Source organism: Aythya marila (assembly GCF_965140915.1).
Source record: "Aythya marila genome assembly, chromosome: 5".
NCBI lineage: Eukaryota > Metazoa > Chordata > Aves > Anseriformes > Anatidae > Aythya > Aythya marila.
The window spans coordinates 49,081,988-49,106,474 of NC_139046.1; the positions used below are offsets into that span (position 1 = coordinate 49,081,988).

Here is a 24,487-nt window from a genome sequence, read left to right on the forward strand (position 1 = left end):
AGCTTTGTTTTTATCTATGACAATGTAGTCAGATGTCCTGATGGCTGCAGGCAGAGCTGGAAGCAGCTTACCAGGCCAGCCGATATATCTCCCTCCCGATGCGAGGTTCATCCTTGAAGGGCAGTCCTCGTGTTTTAATCAATATGATATATAGGAGCTTCGATTACTTCCCTTGCTACCTCCTGCTTCTCTGCTGTTCGCAAATCCTAGAGCTGGCTGGAAACCCTGAGAAATTTGTTCTGCGTTCATAGCGTTGGCAGTGTGGGGAGGTCTGCTTCTGGTTGCAGTTAGCGCCTGGTAAGAGCCACGCATACAGATTGTTTGGAGGTTTGCTTTTAGGCTCTGGCCAGGCTGGGCTGCTCTGCCATAGCGTGGCTGCCGATGAACACAGGAATGTGTCCTTTGAGTTTTGCCTCAAATGGTGAAGTTCAACATTTTCCAGGCTCCGTGAGCAGCACGGACGATGAGGGTGTTTTATCTTCATGGGAAGATTAATGTCAAGCGTGAGGATTAGTTCTCTGCAGCGCAGGAGATTAAGTTAGGATTTTGCAAGCTTTCCCATTATCGGCTTTCTGCCGGGACGATCCCCACGCGAGTGGCTCGCCTCGCCATTTCCCCCCGCTCGGCTGGTGCTGGTCAGCGGGGATGTGCTGGGGACTGGCCTGTGTCTGTCTTCAGATCACATCGCCCTCCTTGCAGGCTTGGTCTGTGGGACCCCACAGACGTGTAACCCAACCAGCAGCCACGCCAGGACCATGCAGCCCCTGCCCTGTCCCCATTGAGCCAGCACCGAAGCAGTGAAATCTGAGAGCTGTAAAAAATGCGTTTTGACTTGAGTAATCAAGAAAGTGTCAAAGGAAAGGCCCTGTTTTATTACGAGCTATAAAACACAAGGAAAAGGCCCCATTCATTCTCGCCAGTTTTATTTTTAATAGATTTACTTAATGGGTTGGTGCAGAGGTAAATATATGTGTGCATAAAGAGAGCTTCAAAACGACGGTGCCCATACTAATGACCCCTCACAATGCTAAGGAAAACAGAGCGTGTGAAAGTGCAGCTAGCTCTCGATCTGTCAGGCCAGTTTTTATTTTGCACCTTAGCAAAGCCGGTCTCCAAACCCCAGTCTCCAGCCATAACTCCTTGCCCTGCCTCCCAAGGCTTCCCCTTCCCACCCCAGCACCAGACCAGCGATCCCAGTACATGCAGTGAGGACCAGGGGAGCACGTGTAGGAGCAGCCTGACCTTCTGGGCAGGGCTTTAGGGGCTTTCCTGGGGGGCAGCAGGGCAGTGCCCTCGGTGGGGAGCGCTCTGGCTGCCGGGGCTGGCGGTGTGGTGCTCTGAGCAGCCGCACACATCTGTGTCTGCTGAGGTAATGTGCTGATGTGCCCTTCCTAAAGCAAAGAAAATAATCTCTGCTAACCTCGCGAGCCCTCTATTGTTTACTGGAAAAGGCTAATAGGAAAAAAAGGAAGGAGACAGAAAGAAACAAGCCTTGAAATGAAAAGAAAATAATTGCATTGGATGGGATATGGAATCAGGGACAATATTTTTCCTCCCTGCTATAGGCATTTATTTTTACTAGTCGAGTACTGGGATAAGGAGACATTGTTCTCCTAACATAGTCAAAACAAATGTAAGATTCTCAGTCTGACATTGGAAATGACGGATGCTTTTGCAGAAGGCTGGACTGGGGCAATCCAGCTCGGTGTCGCTGTGTTCGCTCACGTTTAACTCGCCTCCTTCACGTCCACATAAAAGAATCCCAAACAGGCAGCTCGGGGTGCTGCCTGTCACATAAATGCAGTATCTGCGAATCAGAGCAAAATGCATACAGAAACAAAATGCCTTAAATCCGCAGTATTATGTAAATTTTCCTAATTGACTTTGTTAATCAGTAGAGCTTTAGGAGCTACAGAGAGCTGTGTGCTTGCAAAGGAGAGCACTAAGACCCCGAGCTCAGAGGGAGCGCGCTAAGGAAGAGGCTCTCTGGGAGAACAATAACTCAGCCTTCAGCTTCTAATAATTTTAGAAAAGATTTCATGGCCAAACACTCGCATGTTGGGGATTACCTAGCAGCAAATTATATGACTGTCGGCAAACCGAATCGTTTTGAATAGGGACGAACGAGACACGTAAGCTGAGTCAGAAAACTATTGTTAACTAATTGCTTGTCTGACCTTAACTGCTCCCTAATAACAGCGTGTAGATGCTGGGTGCCTTAGATAAACGTGTATAATAACATAATGCCTGTTACAGAAAGACCAGCAGCGCCTTGTATTTAGGCTCCTCAAGTTGAGAGCAGCGTTAAGCCCTGTGAGATGGAGCCGGGGCTGACGGCTGTCCTCTGGTTATCTCCCTGCTGCGGGATGGACCAGGTGGGACTTGGGGCATCGCTTTGGTCCCCAGTTCCCCCCTAGTTGTCCTCCCGGAGCTGGTGTCCCACAGCCCCTTTCCTCCCATCAGGGAGGGATCGGCTTCTCCACTTTTATGGGTTTTGGCCACCTGAGGCCTCCTGCTGAACGGCACCCGGCTGCGGGGGGAGCCGGCAGGGGCAGAGAGGCTCTGTGATCACCTCAGGCACACGCGGGGCTGTTCTCCCAAGCACGTCTGTCGTGACGGCATTGCAGGGGCCTCGGTCACGAGTGAGGTCTTCCTGGGGCCAGCACGGCGCTAGCACACCGGGGAGCGGTCGTCCAAACAGACAGAGAATAAAGGGGAAGCGGCTGCAAAGAAACGCTAAGGTTAGCTTTTGGCTCCCGAGAAGGAAAATGAATGGAATAGGATATCCTTTTGGTTAGCTAATATAACTCGTGCTGGAAAGGGTTGCCAGCACTCCAGTACTCTGCCAAGGCCAAGACTTTCTGGGGTAGTCTTACAGCACAAAATTGTTTTCCCATTCCTGGCTGAATTCCCCCTCTCTCCTCGGGATGCAGGTTAAATTCAAAGGTGTCTTCTCCATTTTTAATAACCGTCTTGTTTTTTTTCCAGGTGTCTGCTTTTGCATTTCTCTGATGTTTCCTGTGGGGATTTTCCTCCGCGACTCCCTGCGATGACACTCAGGAAGACAGACTGCTAAATATGAATCACAGATGCTCTGAAGAATTCCCTGACAGCGCTACCAAAAGGGAGGTGGAGGAGGTAAGAGTTAAGGGCAAAAAGTAATATCACAGTGGAAGAGATTTTTTCAATCCTACATGCTGCAGGAAAGAATTTTGTTAATGGAGTGTTACAATCTTTTGAGTGTGTCCCTTTCCCAGAAGGATTTCTTGGAAGCTCGTAAGTGCCTTTGGTAGGTCTTTGCATATAGGCCATACATCTCTTGTGTGGAGGACGTGGAAACTCTAGCTCCTGCTTCAGAGCAGAAGGGCAGACCCTAAGCATTGCTTTAACTCTTTCATGTTAGATTTGGGATGGGATTGGTGCAAGGTCTATTATAACATGCTGGACAGAAGTTGGCTTGACGTGTTGATTTTAAGCTGTCTGATGTTAATAGCTGCTTGTTTGCGTTCTTGTTGCCTTGCTTCCTGTTGAGTTACCACGTGCTTTAAAGTATTGTAACAGAACTGATGTGGGATCAAGTCATTAACTCCTTCCTCCTCTGTACAAATAAGAAAAAAATTATGCCCTCCTGCATTGGTGTGAGATGAAGACAGGAGATTTGTCATGATCAACTAATGCTATTGCTAGGATCCCTCTCACTCTTGAAAAAATACTTTATAATTTTTTTCCTCATTTTAAAGTCTTCAACTCTGTTTGCCCTAGATTTTTCCCAATTTTATGTTTCTTTACCCATCCATTTTCTATAATTTATAATCCTGATTGATTGTATACCATACAAACTTGTACTCAAATGTGTTCCTAACCTGGAGCTTCCATTTTGTGCAGAAATCAGAGCAGGGAGGGCTGTCTTTTAAATGATACTTCTTAGTCAGTTTTGGGCCGGTCTAATCTGACCTGCCACACCTCAGTGTGCATTGCAATTTAGCCATTAATGTTGTCAAATTTAGAAAGAAGAACTGACTGATTCAAACATGAGGCTTTGAGGTGAGGATTAATAAAGATAGTTCCCATTTTCATGCCATCGCAGCAGGTCCAGCTGCCAGCATTTCAAACAGCTCCACTAGGGCCTGACTTCCTCTAATGTTTGCAAGCTCAGGGCAGTGCTCCCTGTTTATGTCACTAAATTTTTACAACTAACCCAAAGGAATGCCTATATGGCGCTCTAGTCACCCTTAAGAGGTTTCTAATAGTACACTGAATAAATAAATGCTCAGCAGTTAACTAATAACCCAAATCAATCAACCCAATGGCCACGTACAGGCAGGAAAAGCACATGCTAGGTATTTGTGCAACATCTAGCGCAGGACTGTAAGTGTAATACAAACAGTAATGAAAGTATTTCAGGAGCGTTAGCCCCAGCTTCTAAAAAAAGGAACCCTTTGGGCTTTGGGGACGTTTTGTGCTCAGATCCAAATTTGCATTGGTTTTATATGAAAAATAAAATACTGTAAAACTGGAGCAACAGCTTCTCTGGCAGTGGTTCTGTGATCTTCCTCTACACCCATGAAAGCTGTACCCTGTCTCTAGAGGTCAGCTGGACAGTCTCTTACATGATGCCTCGTGTACTGTGAGTATGGAGTATGGGCAAACACAGCTTCTCTCGTAGTCAGCGACACAGCACGGCACATTTCACAAACATCAGCTGTCCCGCAGCGGAGCACACACTTGCTCCTTTTGTCGGACAGAGGAGAAGCAGAGGCTTTTGCAGGGGGAGATGCACAGGACAGGTGAATCTGCTGGCAGGAGAGTTTCAGGTGTAACTGCGCTGCCACGGGTTCTGGTTTGCAGCACCATCGTGTGTTTCACTGTCGGCCCTGCTGATGCTCCCAGCAGCCTCTGGACCTGCAAACCCCTTTGTGCTTCTGGTGTGTGAAACAAATACCAATGCACGCGCAGGAGAGGTCACTTTGGATTTCCATACAGACAGGTTTTCCTTTTTTTCTTTAATGAGATTTCAGGAGAGAGCGAGGGAAGGTGGCTGATGGAACACTATTATGGAGCTTGTAATTGCTTATACAGTTCTCCAACCTACCTGCACTAAGAAGAGCGTGAGGGAAGAGGCAAGGGGCTGCTGCTCTTTAGAGTGTGGTGGGGAAGGGCAGGGACGCAGGGGGGTGAGGGGTGGAGAAGGGCTCTTCTGACATTGCATGTGTAATCTAATCTAGGCCATAATCATTTCCTACTGGCTCAGCATCAGTCACATCGTTAGCCTAATGCTGAAATTAGATCTTGCCCGTCAGTGACATTTGCTTTCCTATCTGGACCATCTCCATACTGCAGCGCTTCCTGGCTCAATTCATATGGGACCAGCAATCCCAGTTATGTCGATCCAGACATAGCAGAAAGCTTTTACTGAGCACTCCCTGCAGACCAGGGAAACCATCAAAGTGAGTGTTTCAATATGCCATTGCTCTCTTGTGTAAACTAAGAACAACTTCACGTTACAATTTGGGGTCTTACGCCCTTCCGACTCCCTGCATTGATCACAAACAAGCAACAAAGACTAAAAAGGGATGTGAAGGATATCCCGTATTGAAATCCATGCCATAGCTGTGCCTATGCTGCATGCAGTCTGGGTGAGACACCGGGCTGCTGGGCCAGATTCCTGCAGCTGTTACTCCGCTTCCCCTGCTGGCAGTAGGACCACAGAGACGCAGTACTGCTGGCCCCTGTACCACACCTCTGGCCATACAAGCTTGGGATGTGATCTTACTTGTTCAACTCTGTTTAGCCAGCTCGTTTCTCACTTAGCAAGACTCAAAGTTTTCAAAAGTTGTGGCAAGGAAACGGGAGGTGCCCTTTCCTCGGATCAGCGCTATTAGAGCCACCACACTGACAATGCTACAAGCACTGAAGTTTTCCCTCTGTCCCGTGCCCCAAAAATGACAGATTATTCAGAACTACTTGTAATAACCAGAGACTGCTTCACACTTCAACAAATCAGAAAAATCTGGACAAGTTCCTGTGCAGATCATAAATTTCTGTGGGGTCTCCTGCACTGCCCAGGGTGCCAACTGCTTGTTGTGCCCCACTACGCTGTCACGCTGCTGTGTCTCCGCCAGCCAGCCGGATGGCTGCACCTCAGAGGCAGCAGAAGTAATCTGGGCACCCCTCCTGCCCCAGGAGGATGGCAGCGAAGTAAAGGGGATGTGCTTCCTTCCAGTCGCAGGTCTGTCTGTGAATGCATGAGCGAGGGATTCGTCCCCTCTTTGCTCAAGACATTTCCAGTGTAGTTGTTTCCTCCACAGCCAGGCATTGTGGTTCTTAAACATTCAATAGGCAAGTCTAGGCATTGAGCTCATCCTGAAGCAGACATTGAAAAGGCAGGTGAAGCCTAGAAGCACTTTCTAGGAGGACGTTATCTGTGAAGAGCAGTAGCCGTTGAAAAGACTAACCTTTGGACAAACTCCAAGTTCCTTTTGCTGCTTAAAAATGGAGCGTTTTAAACATTTTAATGTAAGCAAACATTCAATTTACTCTTGGTAGCAAACACAAAGTGACTAAATTCACAATTTAAAAAATACCAGCAGGGTTTCCAGTTAGGAACTGCAAACGCCATAAAAATGCCCTTCTCCCATCATCTTGTTGCCTTGCGTTTCAGGAGGGCTTTGAAGAGCCAAGATGGGTTCCCTTTTTCACCTCTTATCTAATCTTGAAGTCCCTTTGTGGTCAAGACCGTCTTTCAAGCTCCGGGGAGGTTTGTCTGATTAAGGACCTCAGGGTTCAATTCCAAAAGAATAAATTTCAAATCCAGCACTCAGAAAATGCAGTTTAGCTCAGGTCTTATTTTCGCGTGAAGGTTTTAGGATCCTGGCTATTCCATTCCCTCCCAGCCTTGTATTTTTAATGACTTCTCGGCTTCTTGCTACGTTCCCTCTACCCTGTATACAAAGGCATCAGTGTGAGATAGATAGCACAAATATTTTGAGAAAATATTAAAAAAAAAAAAAAAATAAAAATCCCACATCTGCACATAAAAAGAGGCTTTCATGATGTGTTTTTTCACGACCTGGAGCAAACGAGAGACGCTCTGCTTTTAAAATAGGTGTTAAACCAGTGCCATGAATTAAGCTGTCAGACCTTCAGGTGGCACAGATAGGTGGTGTAACATTTTACTTGAGCTGGGGATTTACACATGTAATGCAGTTTTATGGCATTTTCCTGCAAATTGAACCAAATTGTCATCATCCCGACATATCGATTTGCCTTTTGTTATTTATTTGTTAAAACCTCTTTAAGGGACAATTGGAGCTAAACTGCTGTGGTCCTGCTAGGCGATGCGTATTGATCCGGGCATTCATTTATTGATTATCTACTTTACTGCCAAATAATCCTCTCTTGTTTGCTTGTCTTCACCTGCTTTGGATTCGGGAAGCAGACTGGAAATTTCACACACTGCCCATTACGTTAATGGGAAGTATTGATATGCTAATTGTCCAGGAGGTGAGCAGAAGAAATGGGAACCACATAATAATCCTGCTGCTCCACTTCCTGTCTATGATTACTGATTTTACAATCATTAGCTGAAAATATTGACATGTTGGGTAATGAATAAAACTCACATCAAAGAAACAAAATTACTTTTGGAATTAAAAAAAAAAAAAAGAAAGCCCGCAAACACAATGGATTTCTAATCAGTCCTTCCAGAAAATACGACTCCTCAGAAGGTCAAGTATAATAAAACTGCGAGCTGAGGTGGTGAGAGGGGTGGGGGTGAGGAGCTCGCAAACAAGAAGACCTCTGTCTGGCTTTGTAGCTAGAAACTGTAAGTACAGAACCGCCTAATTTATATGTACATTCATAAATACGCGGAATGGCAAGGAGGCAGGTTTTTGAAAGTGCTTTTATATTGCAATTGAATCTGCTAGGGTAGTCCCTGCTGCTCCAGAGAAGGATTGAAAGGTAAAACAGGCATTGCAACTTTGCATCATCATCTCTGATTTTGAACTTTGTCCTTTGCATCAGAGTTGCTGAAATTGGGACTTTGCTGGGCTTGGGGAAGTCGTGTAGGGATGTGGAGTTGTCTGGATGGACTGGGACAGCCACGAGCATGGGGTGGGCAGGGCAGAGGAGTGCGAGGACTGCTCTGAAAGTGCTCCAGATGAAGTTTGACATCGCTCAGAGTGAGGTGGGGAGAAGGGAAGCCAGCTGTGTCACGGTGGGCAGAGCGATGAGCCCTGCTGTTGGGCAGTGCCCTGGGATGTGCTGCTCCCTGCCATGGCTTTGGCAGCAGGGGAGAGCTCGCAACCCAGTGCAGCCTGGGTCGGTAACTCTGGAGCAAGTGTGTGCCAGCATGGGCACAGTTTGTGCTGAGAGCAGAAGGACAGGGCTGAAGTTGTGAAGGCCAAAGTTATGCCCTTGGCATGGAAAAGGCGAGGAGAAGGGCCTTGGCCCACCCCAGGTCCCACCATCAGAAGGATGGGAGGCAGGTGGAGGAGGCCTGGCACAGCATGGGGGCCTCCCATATCCTGGAGGGCAGCCCCTCCATGCAGGCCTGTAAGAGGGGCCTAGGCAGGAGGCAGAAAGGTTGGCTGTGCAAAAGAGAACAACCTCTGCTCTGTCAAGGGCACCTAACACGCCTTTTCCATCTGTAATTCCTGAGTCACACACAGGGAATGCCACTACAGCCACAGCGGGGCCAAGTGGGAGCTGTGCGGCAGGGGGCTCTTTGCAGATGGGTGATGGGCGAGGAATAAAATGAAGAGGAATGAGCCAGAGCTTCGGGGCCTTCCCTTTCCATCGTGCTGGGACAGAAAGCCCAGCTGCTAGCGTAGAGCAAGGACTGCTGCAGTTTCTGTGCATTTTCCAACGCACTGAGCCCACAGCCTGGGGGCTCACAGAGAGGAAGAAGGGGGGTTAGCACTTAAGCTAGCTGAATTTGTACAAGCAGAACACCCCAGATCGGGTCTGCCATAACACACTTTTTCTGGATGCTCATTAAAACCCTCTCCGCACACAGAAAATAGAGCAGGTTGGATCTGCAGAGACCAGAGCTGGCGTTAACCATGTGCGTGCCCCAGGCAGTGCCCCAGGAGCGGGCAGGCTGGGCACGGTGCCTCTGAGGTGCTGCCCCCAAACCTGGCGCTTCTGGGGCTCCAGGACAGGTGTAGCCAGGTGCCTCCTGCAGCCGTGGGCTCTGCTATCCACAGTGTGCAGGGGATGGGGAAGCTTGTTGCTCTCTCTGAGCCTTGTTGTGGTTGGGTTTGCTTTTCTGAAAGGGCTGCCAGTGGAATTGCCTGTCTGAAAACAGTTCCTTACTTTTGTGATGGGTACCAATGCATCAAGGCATACAGTTTTTGCATGTTAAGATGTTATCAGAGAAGCGTATGAGTGATATGAGGGAATCTGACTGCCTATTATGGCTCCCCCTTTGAAAACTGATCTCCAGCTCTGCTTTCTAAAGAGAATAATGTTGCAATATTCAGGAGAGCTTCAAGCTTGATGCAGAGCTAAAGATCAAAACACTCCGGAGCCATAATGGAGATGAATCCTAATGGATAGATGGATATAGGGTGATATGCTAATACTCCTGTTTAACTTGATAGATGTTAATGGTGATGACAAATTGATAAATGTATTTGGATCTACATTTATCATTTTGCTGCAATATATTAAGAACAGGATTACTATTATTTTGAATCCATCAAAAGCTGTTGCTAAGCACAGTGCCAAACTCTCTGGCTTCCTAAGTGGCATTCAGTCATATACAAAACATTGCAATATATTATTACAAATTTTTATCTTTAATTAACACGTTCGTGAATTTTCATCATCATTTTCATCAATCCCGTCAGTGGGCATGACACATATAAATGACTAGAATTAATTTTTTTTCAAAGCACTATTTCTAGATTGAAGTCAGCAAGTTTAGATTGCATCTACAGGCATTATTGCATTTTGCTTCTGTGCCTCAAAACAGTCCAAACGCCCTAAAAAATCAACCGCTAGGTTATAGGAATGACTGTGAAATTAAATATGAGTTGTATACGGAGCTGCTTAGAAAGGAGAAATGAAAAAGGTCTGAGCTTCAGCTTACAATGTGCAGAGTGCCATTACCTCCTTAGCTCCTGGAGAGGTCAGGTGCTTGTGGAGATGCAGATCCTCTGCAATGTATTTACAATTTGTCCCTCAGAGTAAGGACTGGCACGTCTGCCAATACAAGATGAAGACACTCCACAGTCTGCTATAACCTAGAGAGAGTAGTTCTTCAGTTAATAATTGGCAGTCATTAGCTATATTTCAATAAATACCTGCATAATTTTACGGTGGGAAACCCTTTAAGTTATCTGATACCTTTCATGTGGGCATCTCAAAAGAATATGTAACTAAAAGGGGTTTAAATCCCACAATCCTGGTGGCAGGCTTGCAATACTAAGCCTAAATGCCTGACCCTTTGCAGCAAAGTAGATCGGAGAATGAACTTGATGCCAAAGCCAGATATCCTCACACCTATCCTGCTGTCATCAGCCACCCAGACTTTAAGAGTTTGCTGAGGGAACACCTGACTTATTCAGAGAGATTGGGATGTTTATGAAGTAGTGGGCTGATGATTTCATTGCAGAAGGTAAAGCTGCATTTGGAAACGAAATGCCAGCAGGATAAACCCCGCATCTTTTAGAGCAGTGAAGAAAGCACCAAAACTTTTGGCTAGCAGCAGTTGTGCTCATATAAACGAGCCTCTCTGACAAGCTGGGCTCGGAAGAAAATTTCCCTTTCTAGCCTTCAGTCCTCATGCACAAAGCTCCAGTAAGTGGCTCTCTCCTAATGGGTCTTGCCAAGACCCCAGGCCAAGCACAGCTCTTCATTACCCTGGCATCATTCACTGCAGTGCTAATAAAAGGAAGGAAATAATATTTTTTCAGGGTGTATCTCCTTGTTTGTTCGGACCACCCTTCTCTGCTGGTGCCCTGCATTACTCTCGCAGAACACGCAGTCAGGGCGCCCTACAGCCACCCCTTTCTCCTCGCAGCACCCCCGTGGTGCAGGCGGCCTGGGATGGCTCCTTGCCTCCCTGTCCCGAAGCAGAAACCCCTCAGGTGCGGAGCGGGGCCTCGGGGCGGCCTCGGCGGGGCGGGGCGGCAGCGGGCGCCGCCCCCGGGCCCTGCCACCACCGCCACCGCCTCCGCCTCCTCCCCGCCCCGCTCCTCCCGGCCGCCGGCTGCGTGGGGGCCGGGCCGGCGGCGCAGCCCCGGAGCTGGCGGAGCGGCCGGGGCCATGTGGCTGCTGTGGCTGCTGCTGGGCTCGGCGGGTGAGTGAGGGCGGCCGCGGGGGGCTCGGCGGGAGGGAGGGAAGGCGGCGGGGCCTCCCCGCAGCGCCTGGCGGGCCGGGCTGGGGGCTGCCGGCCTCCCCTGCCCTCCCCTCCCCTTCCCTCCCCTCCCTTCCCTTCCCCTCCCTTCTCCTCCCCGGTGGGAGCCCGGCCCCTGCTGGGGTCGCCCCTTGCAGGGGGTGAGCCCTCGGTCACACGGCGCGGTTTCGTTTTTTGAGGGGTGTTTGTTGTCGCGAGCAAGTTTGGAGCCTGCCGGCTCCTGCAGCAGAACTTGGCACCCCGTGGGTGTAGGGGGGAGATTGCTGAAATTGGGGAACTTCTCAGGCTGGGGGCCCTGCTCACGGGTATCCCAGCAGAGCCGTACTGGGGAGCCTGCAGGAGCAGCCTGGCGTTGTTTATCTGCCTGGTGTTGCCTCCTTCCCCACCGAGCCCCATCACGCTGCCAAACCGTGGCCCAGCTGCTCGCAGGACGTGCGGGTGCCCACCTGCTGATAGGACCTGTGTGCAGCCTCCCCATCAGCCTAACGCACAGGGCTGCGTGCCCCCAGCGCCCTGTCTGGGCAGGGGGAGGCTCCCAGACCCCATCCCGTGTCCCCTTAGGGCCCTGGCCACGCAGACCCAGACCTGTTTCTCATCTGGGACTCAGCGCCGCAGCCCGTCCGATGCTCTTGCACAAGAGTCAGGCTGCAGTTGTTTAACCAGAGCCCCTGGCTTATTTTGGTGCAGATTCAAGGAGTTTTCTGAAACTTCTTGAACGCCTTCGGTTTTGCTTTTGAAGGCCGAAGCATCGGGTCTTCGGGGATTTCTTAAAAATGTTTCTTCCTCTGTATGTTTTGGCACCCCCGTAACCTCCCCACAGGGACAGCTAGTTGGTCTTTGCCCAGCCTGCGCTCTGTTTTGGATTTTAGTTTTGATAACTCCTGAAAGTATTTCTTTCCTTTTGAGTCTGTTTTGGGTACGGATCAGAAACTTTGAAGCCCTGGGGATCAATTTCAGTTAACAGAAAATAAACGCTGATTCCAGTCTGCCTAAACAATTGTTCCTGCTGGCTTGCACAAGTAACTGGTGGCTTGGTTCGTGTCAGTGAAGACTTGCAAGGCAAAGTTCAATACTTTATTTGCATCTTTTTTTCTCAACAGTGTAGTTGGATTGAATACTGCTTTTGCTCCTGGAAGACCTTATCTGCATGGGAAAGGTTGTATCTTGTCACGATACCTAGTGTGAACTCACACAGGGCTGGTTTAATTTTACTGAGGGCTGATTAGAAAGAGATTGTTGATCTGCGGCTGCAACCTCTGCTCCCAGTGCAGGAGCTCCTCACCTGCCTTGCTTTCTTTTTCCACTCCCCACCTTGTTTCAAGTCCTATCAAGCTCTCACATGCGAGCACACCCAGGCTCTTTCATCTCTCTGTGCTCTTGCCCATATACCCAGGTAGTGCTCGGCTCCGATCCCATCCCTCTGCCGTCTTTGTGCCGTGCTCAGACCTGGTTCCCAGTGCTTTACGGTGGCTCCGTGTCTTCTTGGGGGTTCCTGGATGTGGGTTAGGTCCACATACTTAGGAGTCACACACACTTAGCTGAATGAACTGCTTTAAAAACGTGTGATTACAAAGTGAGCTGAAAAGGAAGACTGCGTTTCTTCTGACAGCTACAAAACTTGTTCCTGTGTGGGTATGAGGTAGTCTTACAAACATCAGCCTTCAGCAGGCCAGGCAGTCAGACTGCAGGACACAGCTGGAATGCCTATGTGTGGCCTCTGGGATGTCACAGGCCATTGCAAAGACCTTTCTAAATATATAGTATAGATATTATGCTTCTTAAAATGCATTCAACCTGCTCAGCCTTAGGGGGAGGCTTTTTTGTTCTGCTCCCCCCAGTCTTTTGAGCTAATGCTGTTGGCATCCAGACCTTGTTCCATACAGAGCGTAAACGTGCAGGGCCATGTGTGCTGTCATCACAATGTGCCACTACATCTCAACAGCTTGGAAAAGAAATGACACCCCCAAAACCAAGTAGGAGTGGAAAGGTGCTGGAGAGTAATGTTACCCCCTCCATACTCTGCATTGCAATGCCCGCTAGCTTAAAACTTCCTCACACTGCAAAGGAAATACCTAGGATTTCCCTGTGCAGGTGTTCATTTGTGCTGAGGTACAGAAGTGCTGCCTTGGTGGAATTGCCTTGCTGAAAACCTCCATGTGCCGCATGGGAGCTGAAGAGCTTTACAGCTCTACTGCTGTATAAATGGAGCAAGAAAACCACTCTGTACTTGGAGACACGTCTGTCCTGTGTGTACAGTACATTTCATTTCATATTCTTGATACAGGCCTCTTAAAAACTCTCAGACTGGGACTAGTGAGTCAATAACCAATATTGTCCTCTTTCACCACGCAGGGAAGCTGCAGAGGGTTGTAGCACATGGGCACGGGAGAGATGAACAAGGATTCCTGTAGTAGCTTTGGCAAGTCAAGAAACTTGCAGCTTGGCAGACTAATGGAAGAGAGGTGTTACACAAGAGGCACTGGGTATGTGCTGGAGGAGTAAACCCGGCAGCAGGCATGGTGAGAGCAGCTGGAGGGGCTACCTTGGTGACAAGCTCCACGTCCCTTTTGGGGGGGATGCCTGGGATTTCTAGCAGGAGACGGGGACCACAGGCAGGTTCTCTCAGGTCACTCGCTGGTTATGGGGCGTTTGATGCCTAAAGACTTCTTTTTTAGACAACTGGTACCCTGCTCCTTGTGTTGCTGTCCGAACCACCGTGTGCTGAGAGTCTGTCACTGCTCCCTTTGCTTTTGGGGTGCGAACAGTTGCCAGGCTCCACTTTTGTAAGTACAATTCTTGATGCAAGGACTCAAGTAAGCAGATGATGAATTCGTGAGTTTCACGTTAATGTCAGGGACCTCTGATAGCGGCAGGGAAACAAACCTGGCCTTGACCAGGGGTTTGTAAGTTTCCCGTTGCTGCTGGGCTATGAGGAGTTGCAGGGCCCAGGAGCTTCCAGCCACCCTGCGTGAGACAAGGTGATCTCAGCAGTAGCCTCAGCTGCCTGGGCTTGGGAGGCTGAACGTCTGGCTGCGATGTTGCAGTCACATATTGGGATAGGAAGTGGAGCCTGTGAACTATAAAGTAGGTTGCAAAAATGCACCTTTTGTGCAAATGGAAAATAAAATGTTTAGGCTGACCATCAGTCTGCAGAGCCTGTTGCACCAAGAGGCTAGCAAGCTCTTCAGATGAAAAAAAATCATGGTGATAGTGTGACGCGGGTTGTGGCAGCAGGAATCTGGCATCCCACTGCCATTTGCATGTTGACTGTCTACCAGGTGAGGAATAAAATGGCTCTTCCCTTTGCTGTAAATGTGGAAGACTGTCTGGGAGGTGATGGTTTGTTAGACAGTGATGGTGGAGCGAGCAGACGTTCAGGCATCCCTCTGTTTCAGGGCAGTGGGCTGGCAAGGACTGATGCAAAATTAATTTATCACCTGGGGACAGAATTTGGTTTCTCTTTTTTGCTTGTTTGCTTAAGCCAATAAATCTGAGCAGAATAGCTTCTGTGACACCCTGTCCTGTGCTTGCTCTCTGTGCAGGCAGAAAGGCAGAAACGTAGCAGGCCTGAAAAATCTGTAGCACGAGGCCTGTAGTGATGATAGCCGTGCTTTAAATTTCAGTATTTCTGTTGTGGGAGCTACGTGATGACTTTTGTGAGCTGGTAGGAAGCCTTGGAGGCTGTCATTGCTCGGTTGCCCTACCTGTTGCAGACAAGCTGTGGATGGTCCTACCTTTGGTGGCAGGCACTCTGCGATGAGTATTTAAACTGGTGTCTTCAGAGCCTGAACTTGGAAACAATTTTGTTGTCAGCAGGTAGGTTTTGAAGGTGAAGAAGGAAAAAAAAAATTATATCTTAGTAGCTGGTTGTTCTTTTTTTGTTGTTTTTGTTTTTTGTCTTTTAAATATTAAAGCAAGACTCTCCTGCTCTGGCAAGATCTCCTAACAAGATATGCTAAGATGCAGAATGGAATATTTCAAGTGAAACCAGTTCTAATGATGAGATGCATTTTGAAGTGTCTCTAAAATGAAAAACTGAATGACAGACTGCCCTTTGCCTGAAATGTAAGTAGATCATGGCTGAGGGTAATTTTATAGTCAGCCATTAGTGTAATCAGTTTATGGTAAATTTACTGAATGCTGAAGAATTTTTGAGGGGGAGCTTTGTATGTCATTATAAACAACAACAAAAAAAGGCAAACAGTTCTGCAGAAAAACATTTAACTAAATTAACATCTCCTCTAATGAAACTTTTAACTTTAACTTACACATGATGAATGGAAGATTCAGTCTGAGAGTTTTACACTGCTTTTGGCGTGGACTGAGATTGTGTATCCAGATCCTTATTTGACAAGTAAGAACTTGTTAAGCTGCAGTAACTTGATCATGTTGAGTCTGCTATTTTTTTTTTTTTTATTCATGGATCTTCTTGCGCAGTAAACCTGTGAGATTAGGAGCCAGTTCAAGCAAGCCTTGTGTTGCATGCAGTGTTTTCCATCAGGTCAGAAGGGTCCTTTTCAGGGAAAAAAAGATGATGTAATGCTAATTGGTTTAGGTGTGCGTTTGTGTGTAGTTTAATTTGCACATGTGAGGTAGCGAGGAGGTTTCTAAACAGAGCCACTGCTCTCTTTGTTCATGCTTGTTCCCAGCTGCTGGCACAGATAGCCGCATCTTGATTGCAAAGAAACCTGTGGAGTTAGATCTCCGATTGAGCTGCGGCTCACAGAAACATGCCCTTCAAAGTCTGAGAGCAGAGAGAGGCTCCCTGGGAGGGCGAGAAGTGTGTGGAGGGGCTGGGGAGAAATGTGGTAGGTAACCCGCGTGGCCCAGGTGAGTGAAATAAGCATGGAAGCGATTTGCAGGAGGGCTGCTGGTCACCACCTTCGCTTTTGCATTTCTTTTTTTGCATTTCTTTTTTTGCATTTCTCCTGTGACGGCCGGACCAGCTGTGAACTTGAGCACAATTAAAACACACGGAGTAGAGCTGCTTTGTGCATGAGTAAGCAGCGGCGTGAGTCGCTCAGTGATACACCTCCGGGTGAGCAGGGAACCGAGGTGCAGCGATGTGGCAGTGGCACTGCTGAAATCCTCTCTGCTGTGAGGGTGAGCCTTCGCCCAGGTGTGCAGCATCAGCTAGGGCTAGGGGCTGGGGAACCCCCAGCAGATCGGGGAGCTCCTGAATGCCTCTTATCCAGGGCATTCCCATTTTAAAATGGGTATTGCACCTCTCAGGAGGCCTGTGAGGCTTCATTTATTAATGATCGTGAAGTGCTTAGGCTGCAGATAATTAAAGTGTGCTGTTGTGTTTTTGAAATACCATTTTTTCTGTAGGGCCCAAAATACAATTATTCAATTTTTAGTGGTGTATTTTTTTTTTTCTTTAGCAGAGTTCCTGATTTCTTTCTTCCTTAAATTAAAGAAAAAGTCCCCAGGTTCCACACCTTGCTGTGAGTCTCTGCTGTTGTGATGTTCCCTGTCATCCTCTTAGACATTTTTATATTTGATTTGGTTTATTATGAGGGGGGGGAAATAGATGGAGATTTGTTTTTTTCTTTGGTTCTGGGTTCTTTTTATTGCGAATATTGTTTGGAAACTAATTGGACCAGTCAAGGTAGGTTAGATGAGGTTTACTTTGAAATAACTGCATGTGTGGGATGAAGAGTTCACTCAAGAAAATGCTACTTAAAATTGGTTTTATGGGGTTTTGATCAAGAACAGCAAGGTTACTGTAGCAAGTAGGTTGCAGTCCCATTAGATATTGAAGTGTGAATTCTGCCTGCTGAGTTATCACTTTCTCCTTCCTGCCCTGTTTCCTTCATTCCGCGGAGTCCTTCTTCTCGCTATATATATATTTCACAAATTTATTAGCTAAATTACGAGCAATTAAGATGACACACACTTACAGCTCCTGGCAGAACCCCGTTGCCAGCCAAATCTGTCAGTGGAGGACAGGCGCTGTGCTGGGCAGAGCTCCTCAGCTCGTAGTGCAGCGCCTTGTTCTCCGGGCTGTGCTCCCGATCACGGTGTGACTTTCACACAGGTTGTGGTGTTTTTTGGTTTTGGAAAGCAGCTCTTTGTTCCCAGCCTTCCTTCATGCTATTGGCACTGTGGATCCCTAATTTTTGTCAGGAGCTACGTGCTGCAGGTAACTACAGACATGCTTCTGAAGTGCAAAATAGTTCATCTCCTTGACATGTCCTGTCCACCTGGTAGGAGTTGGGGACAATGTAAGTAGTTTACTCAACACTATGAATTTTTCTCACGTATTCCTCTTCTCCCTCTCTCTTCTTTGTTCGTTGTTGCTGTTATGGTACAGATTCTTCAAATGGAAGAGTTTCAGGTTTAGCATAACATGAAACATGATGTAAACACACTGACATAATTATGAAAATCCCTACAATTGGCAAGTTGCACGTTGTTTTCCTCTTGTAAGGCAGAGCAAGAGCTGGCAATGGTAGCCCGGAGGGCTCTGTGTGCAGCCCACTGTGCCTCATGCTGACCCTGCGGCTGGTGCCTGCTGGTTCCCTTGGCAGGGAGCGTGGTCGTTGCCCCCACGGTGGTGTTTCTGAGTTTGGGGCTGCAACACGGCCTTCTGCTCTTCTGCTGCTGTTCTCCTGAAACAAGAGTAAGTTATTTCAGGGGCTGTGTCTTTCTATAAGCTTAAATAGCGCTCTACAGCTAAGCCTAGCTGCTATTTCTTTGACTGCGAATCCGTTTCTTGTCAGATTACAACTTTTTTCCCCTTTCTCTCTCAGCCTGTATCCTCTTCTCTCATTCTGTAGCTGCGTTTTGATGGCTTAGCCTCCCTCTGCTTCTCTCCATCCCCGAATCTTCTTACCTCCCTCCTACATGAACCTTGGTACCCCATCATCTTCTTTCCTTTGTGCATCGAGACTTCACTGTCGTGGTTCCGCTCGAGTGGGCAGCCGAGCTCCACCACAGCCGCTCTCTCACTCCCCCTCCTCAAAGAGGAATGGGGAGAAAATATGTGAAAAGGGCTCAAGGATTGAGATAAGGACGAGAAAATCACGCAATAATTATTGTAACGGGCAAAACAGACTCGGCATAAGGAGATAGTAAGATTTATTGCCTACAACTAACAAGCGAGAGAAGTGAGAAAACAAAGGGAAAAAAAACCAAAAGCACCTTCCCCCCCCATCCACCCTTTTCCACCTCCTCCCCCCGAGCGGCGCAGGGGAACGGGGAATGGGGGTTATGGTCAGTCTACAGCACTTCTTCTCTGCCGCTCCTTCTCGGTCACTCTCGTCCCCTGTGCTGTGGGGTCCCACCCACGGGATGCAGTCCTTGATGAACTGATCCGGCGTGGGCTTCCCACAGGCAGCAGCTCTTCCAGAGCTGCTCCAGATATGGGTCCGTACCACGGGGTCCATCCCTCAGGAGAAAACTGCTCCAACCTGGCTCCCCCACGGGCAGCAGCTCCTGCCAGGTCACCTGCTCCACCGTGGTCTCCTCCACGGGCTGCAGCGTGGAACCCTGCTCCACCGTGGTACTCCATGGGCTGCAGGGGGACATCCTGCTTCACCATGGTCCTCACCACAGGCCGCAGGGGACTTCTGCTCCGGCGCCTGGAGCACCTCTCCCCCTCCTTCTACACTGACCTTGGTGCAAGGCTGTTCTCCCACTCCCTTGACTCTCCCGGCTGCTGTGTGGCGCAGCGTTTTTTCCCTGTCTTAAATATGCTCTCACAGAGGCGCAAAACAACATCGCTTATTGGCTCGGATCTGGAAAACAATGGGGCCCTTCCCAAACATGGGGCAGCTTCTAGATCTTTCTCACAGAAACCACCCCTATGGCTCCCTGCTACCAAAACCTTGCCACGTAAACCCACTACATTCACCCGTAATTGTACCTGTTGGTGCTGGTTCTAGGCACAGGCTTCCTCCTCGTTCCTCTGTACTTGCTTATAAATGGAAAGCTGATACGTACACTTGTTGTTCCTATACCTGCATGCTAGGATTGTATATGTAGGAGGGCAATATGCTTCTGTGGGCCAGACTTGCAGCTGGGAGTTGTCTTTCCTTTGCCTCCTGGTGCTCTGCACCCCTCTGTGGTGCACACTGGTGTCCCAGTTCGTGTTGGTAGCAAGCAGCACGTCGAGACACCGCCTTTACCAGGCCGTGCTCCTCTTCATCTGCCTTCCGATTTGGATCTCACACTGTGTATTCAGCAGAATGTGGTGTCACTGATAGAGGAACCTCTGACACATAGGATGAGCTTTTACAGTGCTGAACCTGCTCCTTTTTATCCGTCCTTCCCCTTACCCAGCGCTCTGTGAGGGCACAGGCTTGGTGCAGCTCCTGCCGTGGCTGTGGCTGGCAGTGTTTGCTCAGAGCAGGCTGCGGGGCCTCGCTCTCCCTGGCTTCTTGATGCGGTTTGACAGGTGCATTGTGCCTCCTGAGCAGATTAACGAATTGCTCGGTGATTAGTTATGAAGTTCAGTTAATATTTACTTGCCACACAGCGCAAGGTGTGCCTGTCTCAATGGCTCAGAGTTTTGTGGATGTCAGCACTGCTGGAGAGGCTGATACCGAATGTGCCAGACCGCTTCCTCGGGCTGCTCAATATGCAGAGAATATTGAATATATGCAGAGAATGTGCCAAAGCACATCAGTTCTTCGTGGATAGATAAATTAATAGACTCGGCACTTAAAACCTCGGAAGGAAACACGTTGCAGCAATGACAATGAGCTTCAAAGGCAAACAAACTCCTCCAGCTTGCTAACCCATCTCCTGTCAGTGGCACAAGTTGTGCTTGCGGCTAGGGCTGAAAATCAGCAGTTTCCAGGGCCGGGTGGGAGTGCAGGCTGCTACAGCAAATGCTTGGTCTAACTGGAACCTGCATCACGTGCGTTTGGTCTTGAGGAGAGTGGCCGTCGACCGGAGGAGTTCGGGGCTCCCTGAGGTTTGTCACGATGCGGCTCTCGGGGCTGGGGATCTGACAGCCCTCCATGACCCGGACAATGCTAAGAAACGTGCCTTTTGGGGACTTGGCACGTTGTGAAGCAGAGCCCACAGCGTTGCTCGTTTGGGTGGCTGGGAAGACACAATACAGACGCTGAGATCGAGATCCGCTCAGGCTGGCAGGATGCAAACGGCGCTTGGCAAATCCTGGAGTCTGGAAGAACTGTACTTACTGCTTAATCAGTTTAAAAGACTGTGTCATTAAACTAATTAGGCATAATTCAAAATTGGCTAACAGAAGCAACAGCAGTGTGTTTGTGTTGATTGCAGTCTATTCAAACTCGAAATAGGCTTTTTTTTTTTCTTTCTTTTAAGACAACCTTTTGAAAGGTGGAAAGAAGGTGGAGAGGGCCCAAAAAAATCCACGTGGCTGATGTTAGTTATGTGTCTTAATGAAGTGCTGGCTGAATTTCAAGTGCAGGATTGTGACCAAAATAGAAGCCTCTCTGGAACAACAGGTAGAATTGTATTAAAGCAAAAACAAAAACATGTTGAACTTTTAAATGAATAGAGCACTCGCTTCACCATGTAACTGAGGTCTCGCATGTTAAACCTGCCCTTTATTTAATCAAGTCCTGTTGGAATTCTAATTTACGTTCTCTAAGAAATTTTTGTTTGCTGGCCCCTACTGAAAAGGTCAGATCTACCCCCACTTGTTTGGCATTTTCAATCTTGTGGATGTACCAGTTTGGATGTCAGCAAGTGTGAAAGCAGGAGAAAAAGGATGGCCTGTAATTTTTCAGTCTCTGAGCTCAAAAAAAAAACACAAGTATTTGTCCCTCTTCAGTCAGCCTGAGGACTCCCCTGCTGATCTGCAAGCAGTGCGTGAGCTTCAGGAACCAATTCCTTTTTGCTTCTTGAAGAAAGAACCACCAGGTGCAAAGAACAAATCGGGAGTGTGCTTCTGGCCAAAGATCTGTGTGACTAACAGAGTGACAGAAGACGAAAATGACATTGCTGGTAGACTTCCTGGTGCTATTTATAAAGTTCATAAACGCACAAATTGGTAGTACCTGTTAAACCCTAAAAATCTTCCATGAGGGGTGTTAGCTTCTGAATTGCAAGTTTGAGGTAGAGTGCTGTTCTCAGCTCTTTTTTTCCTGTAAGGCCTGCTGGCAGCATCGCATTCTGGCTTTTTTTTGAAACGTTTTTCAGTTGCAACCTTCATCTTCCAAAAGAGAGTCCAGAACAGTTGCAATGACCTTATTTCATACTTGAATGGCGTGTCCATTAAGGATAAGAGCACAATTTTTCTTCCTCCTTCCAATTTTCATAAAACAGAAACAAAATATTTTATAGTATGCTTTCCTCTTTGCACTGCAGCTTCACGTGAACTTTTGAAATGCCTGTCCTTTGAACAGCTAGGATATGAGTAGGTAATTCGTGGAGAATCGAGGTTCCTGGCTGTTTGCTCTCCTGAGGTAAGCTATTACTGGTATCTGTCTCTTTGTTACCTGACCAGAGACCACCCAAATTTAGGGGTACATGATGGCATTGGCTTGCACAGCTGTACCTGGTCATCAGGCTCACCTTGTATACAAGGTAGGAAGTTCCTGCTGGTCTTGCACAGACTATCCCTAGTAAAGACAGCGGGCATTTCTGCTCCGATTCCTTGAATCAGCTTTGAAAACTTCCAAGCTTTCAAAGTTAAGGGCTCGCTACTTGCTAATGGCTGCTAGATGAGGTAGACTTCAGAGTCTAATCGGATTGGGTGTCCTTAAAATTTCTAATGGGATCCTTGAAAATCTGCCAAGGGACTATCTAGGCTTTCTGATGAATTGTTTTAATGGAGCTCTGGCTTGCTATTTGGTTAACAGTCTTCAGCGTAGCCTCAGGCTGCTTACTTTCCAATTTTCTTGTGTTATCTGGAGATAAATGTCCACCTTATTGGAGCTTAATAGCCAATTAGCTGAGTGAAATAAAATCTGAAAATACAGAAAGCGGTTCTGATCACTGGCAGGATATTCTCGTCCTAGCTGAGGCTGAATCTGGAGCTGCTTGCCTGGTGACTGCCGCTGCTCCTTGGAAGTGGTCTCAGGAGGAAGCTGTGTTCAGCCTGTAAAGCACGGCTTAGCTGATTTTTCCCTGCAGTGCTGCTGCTTCATTTGTTTGCTCATCAACAGTTGCAAAATTAGACTGGCCACCTCGGTGAGCAGACTTTCCCATTTAAGAAGCAATCAACGTGACTTCCTCTGGGTCTGTATAGAGCCCGAAGAGACCTGAATAAGGCCTGTCAGATCCAGTTAAAATTAAACCTGCATGGCTTAGACTTCTGAAATATCTGGTGATTATCTCCGCTTTGGGCAGGAAGCATGTCTGGTAGGAGATATGTCAAAGGGAAAGTGCCTTGGGAAGCAGAGCCCTCCTTCCACCTTTTCAAACACCCAGCTCCCTGTACCGGCAAGGGCCAGGTTTGCAGACTTGAGCATTTCAAGCGACTGTATTCCTGTAAGAAACCTAACTTGGAACAGATTTAGGAAGTATTCCAGTGTTGGTTCAGTTTGGAAGGACTGCGTTGGCCTGTTTTGGAAAAAATGTGCTATTGGAGTGCTGTAGTGAATGTTTTGGTTAGAGAGCGCCTGGAGTGAGAGCAAGCTCAGCTGTCAAAATCAAACCCTCTGTGTAAGCAGCTATAGGAGGAGCCAGTCATTGCACGTTTCCAGGGCGAAATTGTTTTGGAGAAGGTGAAACATACAAATTCCTCCTCTGTTTTTAAACAAGCTTCCCGGGTTGTTCCTTTCTCCTCCAAAGCATCGCCCAACATTAAACACAAGTGAGTGTAAGTATGTACACACGCAATAGAAAACCAGAAATTAACACCATAGCAGGGGCCCAGTGAGCACAAATAAAAGAGGGCAGGTAATTTCTGTGTATTCAATGACTCGAATTTACCAGGTTCAGGGCTCTCTTCCCTCTACAGTCACTGTGCAGGCGGTCTCGTTGGTAGTTGGGCAGGCGGGGGCTCAGGAGGTGAGGTTGGTGTGTTGTAGGGGGCTGCTTGTTTCTGAATCACAGTCCCTGAACGGGGTTTTAGCTGCATACCTGCTCCCAGATTTCTGCATACGCCTTTGCATGTTTACTACCGAGGAATAAATTATTCAGGATATGGCTGTGGGCTTTTGATATTGATACGCTGCGCTTCTTTATGATGCTCCTTCAAAAGCAGTTTGCTTATTTGGAAAGCTGCTGATCAGTATATGTCTTCAGGTACCCATCTCCTCAGCATCTGAGCAGCATGGAAACATAAATTATGGATGCCTGCAGCATTCCCGTGGGATAGGAGAGCATTAGTAATCGTTAACAGATAAAGAAAGCTGAAGCCAAGGAAAGCAGAGTAATATGATCACACGAGACATCTGTGGAAGGGCTGAACCCTGTCTCCGGCCTTCTCAAATTCCACCCAGAGAGCTGCCCTTTCCTGAAAGGGATCCTGTCGGCGAGGCTGGGCTGTGCCACAAGTCCTGGCATTAATCTGCCTCCTCCTGGAGTCACAGCGCTGGCATTCCTGCCGGGGAGCGGGTCAGGAGTTGTCACACTCGACATGGGTCAGAGGAGATGGGGCTGCCGGCCTGAGGGGCTGAATCCGCCCTGGGCCCGGCTCCGCGCTGCTTCTGAGGGTGAAGCTCCAGGAGAGGCTGAAATAAGCGAGCATAGACAGTGTGTGGGGCTGGCAGCTCCACAGGTTGGGTAACACGCTGTGAGGTGAATGTCCACGTCACCCGCTGCCTGTTTGGTTTTAATGGTACAACTAAATAAAGGAGCAGGAGTGAGGTGTGGTGGGAGTGGACAGAGTTATCTTTTTCCTACATTACTTCCATGCATTAGTGATGGAAATGGGCCTGTGGGGCATTGCTGGCAGCCTCAAGTGGCTGGCAGGACTTTTTTGAATCCAAGACTCAATTCCTTATCTTTCTGGGCTCGTAGTTGTATTTATTTGCATTACCCAAAATAAACCAACCTAATTTGCAGGCATGCTCTGCACAGACTTGAAATTTCTTGAAATAGTAGGGCTTCAGGACCACCTTCTCTTCCTCAGGGCAAATCCTGCCACTGAACATATGTTGCAGATCACATTTTAAAAGTGTTTTTTTTTTTTTTTTTTTCTTCCCCTGCCTTCCCTTTCTGCTGCCCTTTCCTTTG

General features: G+C 48.0%; 1 protein-coding gene across 4 annotated transcripts in view; it reads left to right on the forward strand.

Annotated features, from left to right (window-relative positions):
* The first annotated feature begins 2,659 nt into the window (after positions 1–2,659).
* LDLRAD3 (low density lipoprotein receptor class A domain containing 3) overlaps positions 2,660–24,487 on the forward strand; it is a 115,051-nt gene continuing 93,223 nt past the window's right edge. For 3 of the 4 annotated variants that reach the window (XM_082760736.1, XM_082760738.1, XM_082760737.1), the window contains exon 1: positions 11,185–11,308. In XM_082760736.1, coding sequence (XP_082616862.1) covers positions 11,275–11,308 — 34 coding nt within the window. In that variant the 5' untranslated portion in view covers positions 11,185–11,274. Of the gene's footprint in view, positions 2,742–2,988; positions 3,139–11,184; positions 11,309–24,487 lie in introns of those variants that run through there. The other variant, XM_082760739.1, reaches the window with a different exon arrangement.